This window comes from Stomoxys calcitrans, chromosome 2 (genome assembly GCF_963082655.1).
Source record: "Stomoxys calcitrans chromosome 2, idStoCalc2.1, whole genome shotgun sequence".
NCBI classification, from domain to species: Eukaryota; Metazoa; Arthropoda; class Insecta; order Diptera; family Muscidae; genus Stomoxys; species Stomoxys calcitrans.
In genome coordinates this window covers 181,765,934-181,785,387 of record NC_081553.1, presented here as the reverse complement: position 1 = coordinate 181,785,387, position 19,454 = coordinate 181,765,934, and the positions used below count along the sequence as shown (strand labels likewise).

Genomic DNA, 19,454 nt, shown 5'->3' with positions numbered 1-19,454 from the left:
AGTTTATATCGGAGCTTTATCAGTTTATAGACCGATTCGGACTGTACTTGGCACAGTTGATGGAAATCATAACACCAAATACAAAATTTCGGCCAAATTGGGGCTCAAAAATCAAATCGAGGAATCGGTTTATATGGGAGCGATATCTAAATCTCCCCAATGACCTACATCAATATTAAGTATCTGTGGAAAATTTCATGTGGCTGGGTTTACGCGTTCGACCGTTCATTGAAATTCGTAATTTAGTTTTTTTTTGGAAATTTAACGTTGTGAAGAGTATAACTTTTAGTAGGAAAGGACATTCTTTATCATTTTTTTTATTCAGATTATTCGGAGAATTTTGTAACCTTTTCAATGGTGTATTCAGATTTGCAATCGGTAAAGAAATAGTACAACTTTTCCAAAAATGCTGACAATACCTGGACTAAAATCTCCAAACAAAATTTTTGCAACTCCTATATCTGATAAACCTTTATAGATATTCCATAAATGTAGGCATGTTTTTTTATAGAATTTTACGATCTCTATCGTTTGCAAAATCGGCCTATAAATGCTTATTTGGCAACACTTCAGAATGTTAAATGCTCAAGGTGACCAACATACAAACGCCCCATGTCAGCCCCTGGACCTAGAGGGTCTCCAAATTTCGCATACTTTTTGAAAACTATTCTCACATTCACTATGTCAAGTTTCGTGTAAATACCTTTATCTGTTCAAATGTTATAGGATTATGCCAAAGATTTGTCGACTGTGGGACATGTCCTCCAAACCAGGGCTGCGGAGCCGAGCAATTTTGACTCGACTTCGTCTCCAGGCAAATTGCTCGACTCCGACTCAGACTCCGGAGTCGACTCGGGGCACTTAAATATACTATAGTTTATACCCACCACTAAGGAATGGGGTGTGATACTCAACCTAGACAATATGGGTATCAAATGAATGGTATTAGCGATTAGATTACAAATTTGTAAAAACAAAAAATAAAAATTGGACCTGGGAAGGACTTACATGACGTTGCGAATTTTAAACCCCCTTTAATCCTAGGCAATATGGGTACCAAATGAAAGGTATTAAGGAGCAGGCTACGGCGCTTGTTTCCAATATTCATTTTTATCCAAAATTTACGATGAAGAGGATGAGGAGGATGATGATGAGTATAACGACATCACATCGTGGGTGCAAAGGGATACCACATTAAATATACTCCTTAGGGCATTAAAATGTGATTAATTGAAATTTTCAATTAGTTTTTTAATTGAACCATTAAAAATTTTATTGGATACTTTTAAATTTTCAATTAATTTTTTAATTGATCCAATTAAAAAATTATTGAGTTTTTTTGAAAATTCCAATTAATTTCTATATTATGTACACAGGTGTTTACCTCCTGAAACGTGAACTTGAGGTGCGTTGTTTGGGCAAAGGTCCGTGGGCACCCGTATAAAAAAATTCCCTTGCAAGGATTCTCCATTGAAGGACTACATCGGGTTAATCTCACACGTAGCACTGGCTCCCTTAACATTGCTATAAATTTGTCGAAATGTGGAACGTATGGGTCTTTGAAATATCTTTCCCTTTATATTTTAGGGGACAAAATAGCCTTTAATTGAATTTACTTAAGCACCATATTTGAACATTTTTTAAGATTTGATGAAAAAAAAAAAACGATTGAATCAATTATTTTTTTTTGATTGAAAGTTACAAAATTGGTGATTGAAAAAAAATTTTCAGATTCAATTAAAAAATTAATTGAATAAATAAATTTTTTAATTGAAAATGGCAAACATTTCAACCATGACTGTAATAAAAAAACACATTCAATTAAAAAATTTATTGAATCAATTAATTTTTTAATTGAAAAATTTTTTTTTCTAATTTAATTAGAGTGTGTTGAGCTAAGATTTCAATGACAAAATCTAAAAACAAAATTTTAATAAATTTTTTAAAGAATTCAAATAAATTTTTTCTAAAGACAAAATATTAATGAATTTCGGAGTCGTGTTCATTTTTTCGACTCCAGGGAATATTACTTGACTCCGACTCCGCAGCCCTGCTCCAAACACTTCTAGAACCATGAATTTTTTACATTTTTTGCTTTTCAAACGAAATGGGGCAAGTATGGGCAGCTAAACTCTTTTGAATTATGTTAAGTGGCATTCAAAGAACGTATTTTGAGAAAATGGCGAGGGTATAGTTTTTTATTTTCCATCAAAGTTGAAAAATAGTGAAAATGGGTACTTTTTTAATAGTGATTAGCCAGAAGAAGCTCAGAGAAATCATCATTATTATACCCACCACCGAAGGATGGGGGGTATATTTATGTTATCATTCCGTTTGCAACACTTCGAACTATCCATTTCCGACGCTACAAAGTATATATATAGCCCCCATATCGATCGATCCACCAATTTAGGGTCTTTGGCCCATAAAAGACACATTTATTATCCGATTTTGCTGAAATTGGGTACAATGAGTTGTGTTAGAGCGACAGGCGACATCCTTCTTCAATTGGCCCCGATCGTTCCAGATTTGGATATAGCTACCACATAGACCGACCTTTCGATTTAAGGTTTTGGGCCCATAATAGGCGCATTTATTGTCCGCATTCGTCGAAATTTGGGACAGTGAGTTGTGTTAGGCTTTTCGAAAACTTTCTGCAATTTGGGCCAGATAGGTCCAGATTTGGATATAGCTGTCATGAAGACCGATATCTCGATTTAAGGTTTTGGGCCCATAATAGGCGCATTTATTGTCCGCATTCGTCGAAATTTGGGACAGTGATTTGTGTTAGGCTTTTCGAAAACTTTCTGCAATTTGGCCCAGATCGATCCAGATTTGGATACAGCTGCCATATAGAACGATCTCTCGATTTAAGGTTTTGGGCCCATAAAAAGCGCATTTATTAACCGATTTTGCCAAAATTTGGACAGAGAATTGTGTTGGACCCTTCGACTTCCTTCTTCAATTTGGTCCAGATTTGGATATAGACCGATGTCTCTGATTTCGCTGAAATTTGACACAGTGACTTATGTTAGGCTTTTCAACATCCGTATCATATATGGTTCAGATCGGTCTATATCTGGATATGGTTACCAAAAAGACAAATATTTGTTCTACAAAATTCAACAATGACTTGTACTTATTGGACTACTCAATATCCGTGTCGAATTTGGTCCACATCGGACCATATTTCGATATAGCTGCCATGGGGGCATAAAATATGCCTTTTTCACCGGATTATAACGGAAGGTGGTTTATATATATACGCGAGGTGGTGGGTATGCAAAGTTCGGCCCGGCCGAACTTAACGCCTTTTAACGCCTTTTAACTTGTTTTTTCTTTTTTCTTGATAATTCTACATTAGGTTATGTTCCGATTTGCGCCATACTAAGCACAGTTGTTAGAAGTCATAACAAAACACCTTATGCAAAATTTCAGCCAAATCGAATGAGAATGGCACCCTCTAGCGGTTCAAGAAGTCAAGACCCAAGATCAGTTTATATGGCAGCTATATCAGGTTTGGACCGATTTGAATCATACTTTGCACAGTTGTTGCAAGTCGTAACAAAACACCTCATGCAAAATTTCAAATCGGATAAGAATTGCGCCCTCTACAAGCTGAAGAAGTCAAGACCCAAGATCGGTTTATATAGCAGCTATATAAAAACATGGACCGATTTGACCCATTTACCGTTTAAATTGCACTAATAAGAAATGTTTGTGCAAAATTTCAACCGCCTAGCTTTACTCCTTTGAAAGTTAGCGTGCTTTCGACAGACAGACGGACGGACAGAAGGACAGACAGACAGACGGGCGGACGGACAGACAGACAGACGGGCGGACGGACATCTTTAAATGTCATGACGATCAAGAATATAAATACTTTATGGGGTCTTAGATGCATATTTCGAGGTTTTCCAAGCAGAATGACGAAATAAGTATACCCCCATCGCAGGGTGAAGGGTATAATTAAATGGAAATTACCCCGGGGGGTTTCCTACCTTTGTCGTTGGTATTCAAACATTGTCGCTTAATATTTTTGGTGTTAATCGATTTGAAATTGATTTTAGTGCTTTCTCAGATATAGTATTTAAATTTAGTCATATCTAGAGCTAATTATTAATATCTATATAAATTTATATATACATTTCCATTTGTTATATACAATAAACACAATTTGTATACAGTAAATTCATTTCTTTTTTTTTTAATTCTATTTCTCATCATTATATAGAATTCGGATCGTGATCGCATTGTATGGACTTATAATGCTCCCTTGCAACCACATCAGATAGCAGCTTTGCAACAGCAGCAACAACAACAACAACAACAGTATTCTACAAATTATCATACAAACAATTCTCACAATCATTCACATTCACACTCCAGTTCGATGAGTTCATCGCCCCAACATTCAGCCGGTAGTCCTGCCTCGCCCACTTCGGTGTCCAGTTCGGTTATGTCATCGTCTGGTGGCTCTAAGGGTGCGTTTGGTCTTAGTGGTAATAACAATGGTCACATGCAACAGCATGTGCTTGTCACTAATGGTAGTAGTATGAATTCGACTAATACAACAAATATGGGTTTATTATATTGTCCAAACGGTAGTAATGGTGGTGGTGGCGGTGGAGTCGGTAGTAGTGGTAATACTAACAATACTTTGGGCGGTGGTAATGGTGGAGGAGGAGGCGGCGGCGGAGATCTTAGTGTCTCCGAAGCCATTTCGAATATTTCTAGTCCCGACTACCAGGATGATGATAATTTACTCAGTTCTCGCGATCTTTTAGGCGGTATGATACTTAGTGATCCCAGTGATTCGGATTCAACGATTTTGGTTTCGGATGCTGCTGTGCAGCGTCAACAGCACCACAGACAACATCATCATCACCAGCAGCAAAAGTCTTCAGAACACAAGGTTGTCATCAAGGTGCGAGGGGCAGACAATGGCAATCTAAACAATAACAATGGTTCGCCCACGAGTAGATCTCAACATGCTGGATCATCTGAACACAAAGATTCCGAAGATGAACTTGCCACCCTAACCGAAGAACCTCTGCAAAATGCCACAACCTCCTCAATGGCAGGCGGCAGCAGCAATAATAATGCCTCCTCTGGCGATGGTCGTGATTCATCACCACCCGTATCGGATGATGGCAGTGATGTGGAATCACTGCACTCGTATCACTATTCTCCTAAGGCTGTAGATATGCCATCGGCCATACGATTGGCAAAAAGACTGTATACTCTTGATGGTTTCAAGAAAAGTGATGTATCGCGTCATTTAAGTAAAAAGTAAGTGTTAGCCATCTCTTACAGGGAAATTTTGACATTTTGTATTAAAATGTTTTTCTTCTTTGTTTTCTTTCCTTCTCTTTCTCCTCACTAGTAACGATTTTAATCGTGCCGTTGCCGATGAATATTTGAAATATTTCAATTTCGAAACAAAGACTTTGGATCAATCGCTGCGTGAATTCCTACAACAATTTGCACTGTCGGGCGAAACACAAGAGCGTGAAAGAGTTTTGGTACATTTTTCTAAGCGCTATTTGGATTGTAATCCGGGAACATTTAACTCACAAGGTAAGGCATACATTCAATTGAAAGTTTATAGACACATTAGGCAACAATAAAAAATATAAAATCAGCTGATATCGATGGATTGATTAACCAATACAGTGACACAATTATGTGGTTTTATTTACCAATCTAGTGGATTGCCAGTTTATGCTTTGCAAATAATCACCAAGTAATCTTCCGCGTATCTTCTGATGAAGGTTACGATCGCGTACGAGCTCTTCTAAGCGTCGCAGACGAGTCCCCTTCGTATGGAGTTCAAGTACTCGAGACGACTCTTCTGGAAGAGGGTTGCGCGAATCTTCCAAAAGAAGCGAAATTTTCGGTAACGGTATCGGTAACGAAAATGTCAATGCATTTCTTATAGAAACGAAATTTTGGCCAGAAGTGCATACTGCCCTTAGGGAGTAAATAGAACAACTCTTAATATTAATGGTCCTGCCAGTATGTTGCTTTTACTACTAGATGTGCCATGAAACGATAGCAGGTTCCAAATGTGTCCGACCTGACATATATAGATAGCGGTGGTAGTATGAAAATAAATAGTTTCGTAAAAGGTGGCAACCTTCTAAAACATATGCTGCCACGGTGTTCATTTTCGTAAAAGGTGGCAACCTTCTAAAACATATGCTGCCACGGTGTTCATTTTTTTGTTGGCGCACTAAAGGGTAAACGATCTCAGCGAACTTGTAAATATGGGAAAAAACACTCTGCATTTGAATCTCAACTGAAATGGTTGCTTCGGGATTCGTTGTATAGTCATAGCGTCTTACGTAATACAGTTATAACTGTACATTGCCGTTTTTTTTTATACCCCCCACCATAGGATGGGGGTATATTAATATCGACATTCTGTTTGTAACACCTCGAAATATGCGTCAAGGACCCCATAAAGTATATATATTCTTGATCGTAATGACATTTTAAGTCGATCTAGCCATGTCCGTCCGTCTGTATAAAGCACTCTAAATTTCGAAGAGGTAATGTTAGGCGTTTGAAATTTTGTACAAATACTTATTATTAGTGTAGGTCGGTTGGGATTGTAAATTGGCCAAATCGGCCCATGTTTTGATATATGTAGCTGATATATAAACCGATCTTGGGTCTTGACTTCTTGAGCTTCTAGAGGGCGCAATTCTTATCCGATTTGGCTGAAATTTTGCAAGAAGTGTTCTGGTATGACTTCCAACATTTGTGCCATAGTATAGTATAGTCTATGTCAGTCCATAACTTGATATAGCCGCCATATAAACCGATCTCCCAATGGGACTTATTGAGCCTCTAGAGGGCACAATTCTTATCCGATTTGGCCGAAAATTGCATGAAGTGTTCTGGTATGACTTCCAACTTTTTTACCAAGTATCCGCCATATAGACCGATCTCCCGAATAGACTTCTTGAGCCTCTAGAGAGCACACAATCCGATTTGGCCGAAATTTTGCATGAAGTGTTTTATTTTGACTTCCAACAACTGTGTTAAGTATGATCTAAATAAGTCTATATCCTGATATAGCCGCCATATAAACCGATCTTCCAATTAGACTTCTTGGGCTTCTAGAGGGCGAAATTCTTATCCAATATGGTTGAAATGTTGCATATGTCGTTTTAGTATGACTTCCAACAACTGTTCTAAGTATGGTCTAAATCTGTATATAACCTGATGTAGCTGCCATATAAGCCGATCTTGACTTTTTGAGCCTCCGGAGGGCGCAATTATTACTCGATTTGCCTGAAATTTTGGAGGTGGTGTTTTTCTATGACAGACTATTTTTTGTTTCCAATCTTAAAAATGGCTCGGCTGAAAAATATTTGCCAGTAATGGAAGTTACGGTTAATGGCTATTTAAAGAAGCTGGGCTGCTCTTAGCACAAACACGGCACCGAAGCTATTGAAAATTGCTGAAAAATGTGTCTCGGAACTAAAAGGGAACAATGTTGACAAAAAAAATGTTGCCAAATTTTTTGTGCTTTCTTTGCTAGCTCTGCGGCTCTTAGGACCATCCTCTCAGGTTATTCTCCTCAACTAATGCATGGGATCAAATTGGTACGCGTCTGGTTTGTTAGAAGAGGCATAAATTCAACAGAGATTTTAAGTACCGCAGGGATTGCAAACGCAAAATTGCCCATTAACATTCCATTAAGGAACAGGGGCAAACTACTCACACATCAATGAGTGCTGTCCGCTTTCAGCTCAATGATTAGGGTTTAAGCTCAATGATAGACTTTCCTGGTACGAACGGCGTGGCACAGTATTACACCTCTTTGATAACCATCACTGAAAATTTTTCAGTCAAGACTAGAATCCAGGCGCTCGACGTCATAGGCAGACATGTTCTGCAGGGAACCATTCAATACTTACTTTACTTTAATTGGCTATGACAGAACATTTGTTCCACTAGCCGATCTTCTGCCCTCATTCTATAATCTCTGACTCCAAGTTTCGAGGTGCCTTCCACCTCTTGATCTTTCCTTCGGGCTTTTGGTCGTCGGTTTGCGTGTACCACCGTGTTCGCCTTCAAAAGACTCCCTTGCTGGAGCTTCTCCATCCATTCTGACAACATGGCCTAGCCAACGCAGCCGTTGTATTTTGATGCGTGTAACTATGCTATCGTCGTTATACAGCTCATGGTTCAATGAGGCTTATATTCTCCATTAAGGCAAACTGGTCCATATATTTTACGAAGAATCTTTCTCTCAAACCATTCAATAACTTGTGTTTAATGTTTAGCTTTCCCTTGTGCAACTTCTAACCGTGTTAATTTAATTTATTTATTGTTTTCAGATGCCGTTCACACCTTAACCTGTGCTATAATGCTGCTAAACACTGATCTACATGGTCAAAATATTGGTCGCAAAATGACATGTAGTGAGTTCATTGAAAATCTCGCAGAACTTAATGATGGTGAAAACTTTCCCAAAGATATACTCAAGAGCTTGTATCAGGCAATCAAAACACAACCATTGGAGTGGGCCCTGTAAGTTATATCGATTTAGAGCGATGATTCCCATAAAGTTTTTCTTTGAATAAAATTTCCTGTTTGTTTCTTTCTTATGAAGGGATGACGATGCCAATGATTTGCAAAAACAACAATCGGATAATAAAAATAATGTACAATCTACAGCGCATTTAGGACAAAATCCATTTTTGGATTTACCAGAGACAGCGAATGCCGTGGAATATAAGAAGGGCTATGTCATGCGCAAGAGCTGTTATGATGCAAATTTCAAGAAAAGTAAGAACAAATGCCTTAAGACTTATCAACTCTCTAATTAAAAATTTGTAAACTTTTGTTGCAGCTCCTTTTGGCAAAAGATCTTGGAAAATGTTTTACTGTACGCTTAGAGATTTGGTTTTATTTTTGCACAAAGATGAGCACGGTTTTCGCAAGAGTCAAGTATGTTTCCTTAGCCAAAAAAGTACTACATTGGTGTCGCTTTTACATGGTTTAAATTTATCTTTGCAGATGTCTGATAACCTTCACAATGCCATACGTATTCACCATGCATTGGCCACCAAAGCTACCGATTATACTAAGAAACAACATGTCTTTCGCTTACAAACTGCCGATCAAGCAGAGTATCTATTCCAAACTAGTGATTCCAAGGAGTTACAGTCATGGGTGGAAACAATAAATTTCGTGTGTGCCGCCTATTCAGCACCTCCTTTAGAAGGAGGTGTGGGTAGTCAAAAACGTTTCCAAAGACCACTGCTACCTAGTTCACATACCAAATTGTTACTGGTATGTATCTAACTTGGCCATGACATTTTTAAATATATGGTTAAATTTTAATGGGTTTTTTTTTTCTTCTTTACATTGCAGAAAGAACAGTTGGAGTCACATGAACAGCAATTGGGAAAAATAGAAAATACTTTAATGGAACATAAAAAAGGTCCCATTCCAACAAAAGGCTTAGCTTTACAAAATTACAAGGAAAAGGAGGCATTTTTACAATATGAGGTAAATATTTCATAAAATAGAGTTTTTAACAAAAATTTCACCCTTTAGTGTGCATATTAAGTTTTAACCACCCTGTATTTTGTTAACCAAAAAAAATCCATATTTTTTCATAACATGTATTTGCTACGTCCCAAGATTTGCTTTCATAAATCAATTGCTTCCAACAATCTTATAAAACGAGGAGTTTTTTGCGTTCGTAAGGCTCGTGGGAGAAGTTTTGTTGCAGAAATGTTTATTTTCCAAGACGAAGAGAGAGGGAGAGAGACAGAGAGGGTGAAGTAGTTTATGTGTTGTTTCAGTGTAGGGTATTGTTTGGGAATATTAGCTACCGCGGAAAGTCCTGTGTCGGTAGTTATGTGTTGGGAACGGATGTCTTGTGTCTGGGGAATGTATAGGATCTAGGCGAACCTGGATCCTGGATTAAGACTCGGATACCTACTGCGCCATTTGTCGAGTAATCCCGCTAAGGACCTGGGTTGGTTGTTGTTGTTGTATTGGGTTGCCCAAAAAGTAATTGCGGATTTTTTAAAAGAAAGTAAATGCATTTTTAATAAAACTTAGAATGAACTTTAATCAAATATACTTTTTTACACTTTTTTTTTTAAAGCAAGCTAAAAGTAACAGCTGATAACTGACAGAAGAAAGAATGCAATTACTGCATGTATTTTGTTTAGACCTGCTTGATATGCCGCTTGATCTAAAGGTTCTCTCTTGTAGCGCTGAACCTCACGCTCTAGATCATGTAGCACTATAGGTTTCTGGGAGGTGGATATCTATCCATAAGATGATGCCACCTGCCCATAAATTGCACCAAACTGTGCCTCCCTGTATGCATTGGTAGCTCTTGCAATGCTTCTGGCTGATCTTCACTCCAAAATCGACAATTCTGCTTATTAACGTACCCATTGAACCTAAAATGAGCTTCGTCCATAAAATGGAAGAAGCCCGCGATGAACTTTCTAACACGCACTTTGAAAATAAAATTCAATAATTTGCAAGCGTTGTTCATTTGAAAGACGATTCATGGTTAAATGATAGGGCAAACTGAAGTGAGCTGTTTAAACCAGTGTTGCCAAAAGGATACAAGCTAAAAAATCACCCTCTGTCTTCTAACCATCCTCGATCTCACTGGCAGGATACCAGAGCCTTCAGCGCCACCTGACTGTCTATGTATATCGTGACAGTCTGATCGGGTCACCGCTAGCACATCGTCTCCAGTGCCGTCTGGACACCGAAGATCACCGCCTAAAAGCCGCTGCACCCTCCCAGAACCCCCATCGGTGCTCCCATTCGTTTTCGACCATCTGTTTTACATAAGGTCCCGGAAAGGGCGGAACCCCCAACTCTGAGATTTATTTACTAAGTTCAAACCGTATAGAAGGTAAAAAAATCCGACGTACAGCATATAGCAGGCCGCCGTGTAGAAGGATGGACTCCCCTGGTAAATAATCTGTCATGCCGCTGCGCCATAAAGCCTTAGTATAACTAAAGAATGTCCAAAGTTTGAGGATCGAAGGGGTTCTGACGTCAGCCTAAGAGCAATAAGATCGAGTATGGCATTGAGCGCCTCTCTCGGGGCCCTCCTTCTTACTTCAGATATCAGCACTGCCACGGTTCCCTCTACCTTTGCGATCATACCGAGCATGGCACAACTGTCTAGGACCCGATACCACACCTGTCATCCATATAATCGGCCGAACCACCACTGTATACATCCACTGAACCGTCCCTGTCCTAAGCTCCAACTTGAAGTTATTAAACCAACCTTCCATATTCAAGAAGAACGTCAAAGTAAAGTTGTCCACAGCCCTATTCCCTTCGATGTAGCCGACCATATAGTAAAAGGCACTGTCAAACTACTCTGGTGGCCCCTAGTGGACGTCTCAAGAGTCTGACTGCTTCTAAAGGCTTGATCGACGCGAGGCTCCGAATTATAGATTGCCTATGCCGTATATGTATGTATGTGTGTGCGATTCGCTGCCTTATCGCTTTTGCCTTCCTCGTCGACGGTTTCGTATAAAATGCAATGTGTGCGGTTGTTCACTATTGTGCTCATTGGCACACAAGGAAAATGCAAATTTTTTTCTTTAAAAAGTTCTGAATTTTTACCAAATATTTCTTTTACTCTACTCATACTCTTACCTTTGAACATCTGCACCGCAATTCTGTAACTTATAACGAAAATTGCTTAGTTAAATTTATCGACAATAAAATCGTTTGCACTAACGTTATGTTACACTCTAAATCATAGTTAACAGAGATCGTTAACTATCTATTTTTTCCTCTTTGGCAACTCTACCCAAAAAACTTAAAGCACAAAGAGGAATAAGCAAGAATAATAAATAATTCTCTCAATTCTCAAAAGCCTAGTACTAACTTCGAACAACTGCTAAAACGCACTATAAAAATATTTTGGCGAAGATAATGAGAAAACATTCCGTACAAGTGGTACTGATATTAGCAAAATAGTAGCGACATGTCGCTGCATCAGAATAAATTTCGCACAATTTCAATTGCAAATGTAAATAAATTCTCACGAAATGGGCCGAATCAACTCCGCTTCCATACTGTTGTTTTTGTTGTGCGTTGTTGTTGGACTTTTGTTTGTGTTCTGACAAAGAAATGAGTCCGTCGTATTCAGTATCAGTACTCAGTACTAGGCTAAAGCCTGAAATTCTTCTTACTTTAACTTAAAAACATCAAAAATTTAAAAGAATTTACAGTATTATTCAGGAAAAGTGTTATCAATACCAATTTATTCGTATAAGACTTTTGCGAACATTCGAAATGCTTTAGGAAAAAACAAGAGAAAAATACTTTAAAGCCACTGGAATTAATGATTTTTATTTCTCGTCGTTAAAGTAAACACCAAATAATTGTCTGTCGTTTAGTTAACAATTTTTTATTCGTTAGCGAAAACAGCTGATTTCAGTGATGTCGACTCAATTCGTAAACTTTACTGTTATTGCTTGTTAACTAAACAATTTTTGTCTGTTTCTCTTTCGAGACGAGCTCAATGATGGGAGATGCTCTTTGCAAATGGAAAAGGAAAGCCAGAGATTGCAACGCACACCAACCAGTATGGGACGTGTTTCGTCTTTGGTCTTTTCGTTAAAACATTTTATAGAATTCCACTACTGGTAATATTAAAAGATACCTTGTAGACGAGCAAAAAGTTAGAGAAAGAAAAGAAAGAGGCAAAAAAGGAAAGACGGCTTTAAAATTTGTTTTGGTCGAACTTAGCACTGTTTTTTTATTGATTTCTTACTATTTATCGAATATTACCTAACAACCTTAAAAAAAATGTTTTCCTTTGTTTCTTTTACAGTTACGTCGCTATAAGGCGTATGTGTCAATTTTAGCAGCTAAAATTTTAGCTGATCAACAACAACAATTCGAGTTGCAGCAATCGAATCAATTAAACGAAGAGGATTCCGATAAGTTTTTTAAAATCCAAACAGCCACCACTCCGATACGATTACAACCATTAGCAACGACGACAGCAAATAGTATTAATGCGAACGAGGAACAGGAACAACAACAACTTACATCACCCCAGTTACAAACACAACAACAACAGCAGCAATCTGGAAACAGGTACGGTACAAATAATCGTCCTGCAATTTATCGCTCAGATCAACAACAAGATCTTGGCTGACGTGTAATGGGAGTTTTCTCAGCTTGTGTGGTCTAAATGTTCACCTAATTTTGTTTAGTTTTTTTTCGAATTTTTCATTGCTAAAGTTAATTTCATTTTTTTTTATTTGTCCCTGCGTTTTTGTGAATTTATTTAACATTTTTCACAAGTTTTTCAACACATTCAACACAAGAAGAAGACAAAAGGCAATAACCACACATTTGTATGTTCATAGTCCATTTTGTTCTTCTTAATTAACAGCAGGCTGATTTTGTATTCCGTTGTCAAGTTCAAAACATAGCACATTGAAATCACTTAGATGTCTCTCTTAGGACATTAGTTTGTTGTCATACAATTGAAATATGATTTTTAAAAACAGGTTGTTAATCTTTATGAAAGAAAATTGTAGATTTGAAATGACATTAGGTTGTTCTTCTTTAACGTAGTTGATTAGAAAAACAAATTCAAATTCTTGGAAAGAGAAAAAACACGAAAAAATTAAGTTATATGCCACTGTGGTAAAGGGTGTTATAACTTTGTGGCATTTGTTAACAATGCCCACAAAGATGGAAGCTAGACCCATAAGTCTAAGCTGGGCTTTTCGTTTGGTTTAACTGTTTGCGCATTCTTTTTTTCGGTCTTAAAATCTTATTGAGATTCCCCTGCAGGATATTGTCCGGCTTTATACCATTGTTTGAGACTTTCTATCCAAAGAAAACCACAGGAAAAAAACATTTAAAAGTCAGCAAAAGTGTGGTGTTGCCAGAAGCATTTGACTGGCTACCCGTATCGCGATTTCAAATTCGACCAAGAATTATCATCAGCGGACGATGTCAAGTAGATCATGGTGCTTTACATACCAACCCAACTAGAGTAGGTTGTAAAGCACACACATTTGAATTTGAAAAGGGCCCTTAAAGACGACTTGGTTCACAAGCGCGATGGAAGTAAAATCTTACTTCCCAGCATGCTCCACCGTCTCTCTGTCTCACCACTATTGCATCCGACGTTGACAACTCTGGGGAAAATATATATAATTCAATTTTTTATGACAAATAACGCAGGTCCTCGGCGGAGTACCATTGTATGCATAGAATATTTGATAGTTGATATGGTTTAGTCCAGAAACTTTGTTTCGGGTAGTCCATGGCTCCTGAATTAAGGCAATATGAATCTTGCCCTTGCTGATTTTCTCCATCAGAGCATGTGTAGCAGTTTCGCTCCGCTGAAGGTTTATCTGCATTACCTCAATCATTGGCCCTCCAGTAAATGGGCATATTGGGAGTAGGTGATGATCTCATTGTCTGCTACCTGTTCTTTAGACTGCATTGACTTTCTTGTCACTGCCCTGCCTGATGTCATCGTTTTCGATTCTTTGCCTAGTCTAGTCATACGACTCTTTATAAAGTCGTTAATGGTTCCATCGTCGGGTGCCTGTTCGTTAGGCTGTATTGGGTTTCTATTCCCTATTCTGCCTGATGTTTCAATACAATGATCCTTGCCTATCTTAGTCTTCCAAATCCTAGTAAATGGGCTTCATGGGAGTAGGTGATAGTACCATCATGGGCTGCCTGTTCGTTGAGTTGCATTGAGACTCCTGTTTCAATATTAGGATCTTTACCTATCCCAGTATTCAGAATTTTGAAGTCGGTGATGGGTCCGTCATCGGGTCCCCTGGGTACGGCCTGATATTTTAGTATTATCCCAGTCTTTCCAACATTGAGAGATGGCGTTATTGTCTCGTTGTCAGCCCCCTGTTCATTGGGCGGTGTTAAATCACCTGCCACTTCACGGCCTGATGTCTCAAAATGAGAATTTCTGTCTATCCTAGTCTTCTCAATCTTGAAAAAGACAGCTTTGCTCCCGTAGTCACGGAGACTCGATCAATGCCAACCACAAGGAGAGTTCTTTCCTCAATCTCCTCCCTATGAAAGACCTCCCACTTCTCTGCGACCAAACCTTGGTTTTGTTTTCCCAAGAATCCCAACAAGCGGTCCGTCGTAAATTTACAGCCCCATCCCTTGATGAACACCGTCACTTTTGTAAGCTGGGGGATATCCATATTTCTCACCAGGTCACGCTTTGCGCCCTCCCAGGAAGCGTGGATGCCTCTGACTAGCTGTTTGACGGTATTAATACATTCCGCCGAAGCAAAACGTAGCGTAAAGATGTCCCTTCTATACTCGCAGCTCATCATCTCTACAGAGTTCCACACATGTTCGAAAATCCGATCGTTAACCAGATCCTCCACTTGGGACCGATGATCTGGCGGAATCCTACCGGATGCACACCCGATATTGATGACTGCATAAGTCAGCTCATCTCTGTTAAACTTTCTTCCCACTCTGGCGTAAGAGGGCGGCTCCTTACCATTCTCAGCAACCATATTCCCCTTCCGTGATGGCTGTGGCCTCAGTTTGGAAGTCACAGTCCTTCGTGAAGACTCAGGGGCCGTGCGCGCTTCCTTTGTTCTTGTTCCGACTTTGTCTACCTCCGCAGGACACTGTCTGGAGTCTCCATTGCGGGATGGCTGGCTTGGTTTTCCCAGAGTACTTGAAAGCGAGAAGCTCTTTTTTTCATCAGCATTTTAGCAGTGTTATGCTCTTCGGGGGATCTGATTCTTTTTCCAGCTTCCGTAGAAATGCTTGGAATGTCAGTTCTATCCCTTTCAGCATCCTGCACTTTCGGTACACACGCCTCTGTCTCCTTCGTCGTGCACCGGATCGCTTTCTTGGTCTGCTTGTGAGCTTAGCAAAGCCATTGCTCACTTCTGTCGTTACCCGATGTCCTCATCTCTCGATTCGGCTGCGATGACTGTTTCATTGACACCGTCGCTGTCTAAATCCGAGTCAGAAACACCTTTACGTAAAGGCTGGGGACGAACTGTGCATCCCTCTGGTTTATCCATCTCTTCCTTATTAATAGGTCTGACGACTAGTTGTGCGCTTGAAGTATTACTCTCGACTACATGTGACAAGGCACTCACACCTATAGGAGGGGAGAACAACTTGCTGCGGTCTGATGCCACCACAGCAGCTGTTGGGTCTTTGGAGTTAATTTTAAGCTTACTCCAAAAAGGCTTATATTTTTTTGTAATAGGTAGTACCTATTCTGAGATACGGATATTTTTCTTTGAGGAGCGAAATAAAAACACGTCCGCTCCACTCAACGGCTACAACAATATATAAAGAAAGCATTAAACTATGGTCTAAAGCCGGACAATATCCTGCAATGGAATCTCAATAAGATTTTAAAACCGAAAGAATAATGCGCAAACAGACAAACAAAACGTTTAACCACAAAATTCTACTACAGGTCTCTAAATACACAAAAACTTAAAAGCCAGAAATCAGAAGTATTTGGAGAGTTGGTTTATTATATTGAACAAAAGTTTTCCCCTGGACCCATTGCGATAAGAGATTTGAGAAACTAAAAGCCAAGGAAAGGCGTTTGCTCACTACTAAAGTCTCTTATCCCTCAGTGCGGGGAATTGGCCATATTTTGTCAACTGCTTATTATTCGCTATGTCGTCTCAAAGGGCCTAGAAAACCTAGCACTCCGTAAAATAAATCCAAGCATTCTTGCCACAGTTTTCGTAAGATACGTTGTCAAAATCCTCGCGCACATTAAAAGATTCACCAATTCCTTTTTATGTTTCGCTTCAATCACCTGTAAGATCCTAAACATTTTAGGGCTAAAGTTGTACTTTTGCGGAGAGGGTATTAAATATTGTAAATAATCAAAAAAGGATTTACGGCTTGGTTGATATTTGACCAAAAAAATAAAAATAATAATAAATGATATCCAATATCATGTCTATGGGGTATTTTTGCAGGTCTTAATGTCCACTGGTAGGGCCCAATTATCCCATTGACAAGATTTTAACACTTTCTCTCAAAAGCTGTACAAAATATTAAATTTTTTCTGGTTTTAATAGATCATGGAAACTTATTTTGTAGTAAAATTCCTGAGATTGTACCCTGCGGGGTAGCCAGGAAAAAATCTTCCCGAAAAAAAATCTAAAAATTATAACCTGCTGGGTTGTTTCGAAAAATATTCCCAAAAGGTTCCTTATGTTTGCATTAACAGTTACAGTTAAGCTTTTCATAAGCCTTCTGGTAATGTCCTTTTACGAAGGATGTTACTTTCGTTTTTAATATTTATTTATTTATTTGACTTCCTTCAATAAAAACAAACAACGAATTCGCCAACTCTCACCCTTATTAGCATAAAAGCTTTTTAATATCCTTTATTTTTTTTATAATTTTTGAGTTATAAGAACTGTACAGAACATATTTTTAATTCTTATCAATGTGTTTTTATCACAAGTTTTTGTTTGTATTAATAAGTTTGTATTACAAAATAAAATGGTCTACACATACACCATAGTAACATGCTAATCTATAATTAATCTTTAGTGTAAATAAATATTTATATATATTTATTTTTTAATTTAAATTGATTTTTGTACATAACAAACACTACTTTAAAAGTATGCCAGAAACTCAGTAAAACAATCAAATGGCTGTCATGTACAATTATTTTCATTTCAAATGCATCAGTAAACATATTTTTTTGTTTAAAAAAAAATTTACAATTGGCAACTTAAAAACAAATGATTTTTTTTAGTTTTGTCTAAACAAAGTTAAAATTTTTTTTCAGGAATATAGCCTAACCTTTTTCAAGAAAAGTTACACAGTTAATGAAAAGTTAGTTTAGGCTGTAGCACATGTACCTATCAAACACTACTCTTAGTCGGTACATTCGAAGGCTGTAGGTGTATTGTAATAGTCCCAGATAAAAGGGGAGTAGAAGGGAGAATATTAGTTTTGACCAGTTTTTGCTTTAGCACGCTTACTTGAGCATGCAAACATATAAAGCGTATATCGTGATATTATCGTGCGTGTCTCGTTGTGATATTTCTCGTGAGTCATAATTTTCTCGTGAATTTAAATTCTTTAACGGTCAAGCACGATCACGTTATTGGATTTGGGTCTTAGGTTAGGTTAGGTTTAAGTGGTAGTCTGCCATCAGACTCACTTAAACGTTTTCGTCCATTGTGATACCACCAGGAACAGAAGAATGAAGATGCTTTCTAGGTCTCTGACGAGCTGTTTGACGGTATTAATAAATTCCGCCGAAGCAAAACGCAGCGTAAAGATATCCCCTCTATACTCGCACCTCATCATCTCTACAGAATTCCACACATGTTCGAAAATCCGATCGTTAACCAGATACTCCACTTGGGACCGATGACCTGGCGGAATTCTACAGGATGCACAGCCGATATTGATAACTGCATAAGTCAGGTCAAGCACGATCACGTTATTGGATTTGGGTCTTAGGTTAGGTTATGTTTAAGTGGTAGTCTGCCATCAGACTCACTTAAACGTTTTCGTCCATTGTGATACCACAGGAACAGAAGAAGGAAGATGCTTTCTAGTTCTTACCGTTGAACCATCCAGATCACTTTAAAAAGCTCAGTAACTTGCTAATGTTCACATCCGCTAAATAAGACAGGTTCTCAAAGAAATGAGAATCTTCTAACTGCTAGTGCGGGACACACATACAGAAGGTGTTCTATAGTCTCTTCTTCCTCGATGTCCCTACAGCTTCTGCAAAAGTCGCTGCTGGCAACCTTCAGTCTGTCAGCACGTTTTTCGATTAGACAGTGACCTGTCAAGACGGACACATTGACTGAGACGTCTGTTCTAGCCAATCTCACAAGCTCGTCTGTTTTAGAATTCCCTGGGATATCTCTGTGGCCCGGTGAATTTTGAACTGTTCAGCTATTTCGTTGAGAGGTCTGCGACAATCGATGGCGGTTTTTGTGTTCAGAAATACGTTCTCCAGGGATTTAATGGCTGCCTGGCTGTCTGAGAAGATATGTACGCCAATCGTCGTAATGACATTATATCTTAGCCAGATATGACCAATTCTAGATCTTTAGAGTACACCTCAAAGCCCACCTGGTCGTTTCGGTTGGAACCATCCGTATAGAAGTCTAAGTAATTTCTGTTACCAGGGATATCGTAGTTCCAATCGGTTCTATCAGGAATAGTGGTACAGTAATTTTTATCAAAAAGCGGTTCAGGTAGGGTGTAATCCACACTGCCTGGAACATCGGATTTTGTATCAAGTATAACACAGTGTCCGTAGCCGTAGGAGCTTTCTCATTGGTCATGTACCAATGGAAAGCTCCCTTAACCTAACGGCTGTGGTCGCTGCAATTTGGGTAGCCACAATCTCCAGAGGCATAAGATGCAGCATTATATTTATGTCATGG

General features: G+C 38.6%; 1 protein-coding gene across 11 annotated transcripts in view; it reads left to right on the top strand.

Annotated features, from left to right (window-relative positions):
- LOC106093788 (ribosome-releasing factor 2, mitochondrial) overlaps window positions 1-19,454 on the top strand; it is a 139,253-nt gene that overhangs the window by 88,965 nt on the left and 30,834 nt on the right. For 8 of the 11 annotated variants that reach the window (XR_009397186.1, XM_059363171.1, XM_059363170.1 and 5 more), the window contains exons 5-12: window positions 4,235-5,292; window positions 5,387-5,580; window positions 8,355-8,547; window positions 8,630-8,805; window positions 8,870-8,967; window positions 9,037-9,312; window positions 9,394-9,531; window positions 12,860-13,128. Coding sequence is in view for 10 of the 11 variants with exons in the window: in XM_059363171.1 (XP_059219154.1) it covers window positions 4,235-5,292; window positions 5,387-5,580; window positions 8,355-8,547; window positions 8,630-8,805; window positions 8,870-8,967; window positions 9,037-9,312; window positions 9,394-9,531; window positions 12,860-13,128 (2,402 nt within the window). In the remaining variant the exon portion in view is untranslated. The remainder of the gene's footprint in view (window positions 1-4,234; window positions 5,293-5,386; window positions 5,581-8,354; window positions 8,548-8,629; window positions 8,806-8,869; window positions 8,968-9,036; window positions 9,313-9,393; window positions 9,532-12,859; window positions 13,129-19,454) is intronic. The other 3 variants (XM_059363176.1, XM_059363175.1, XM_059363174.1) reach the window with 3 other exon arrangements.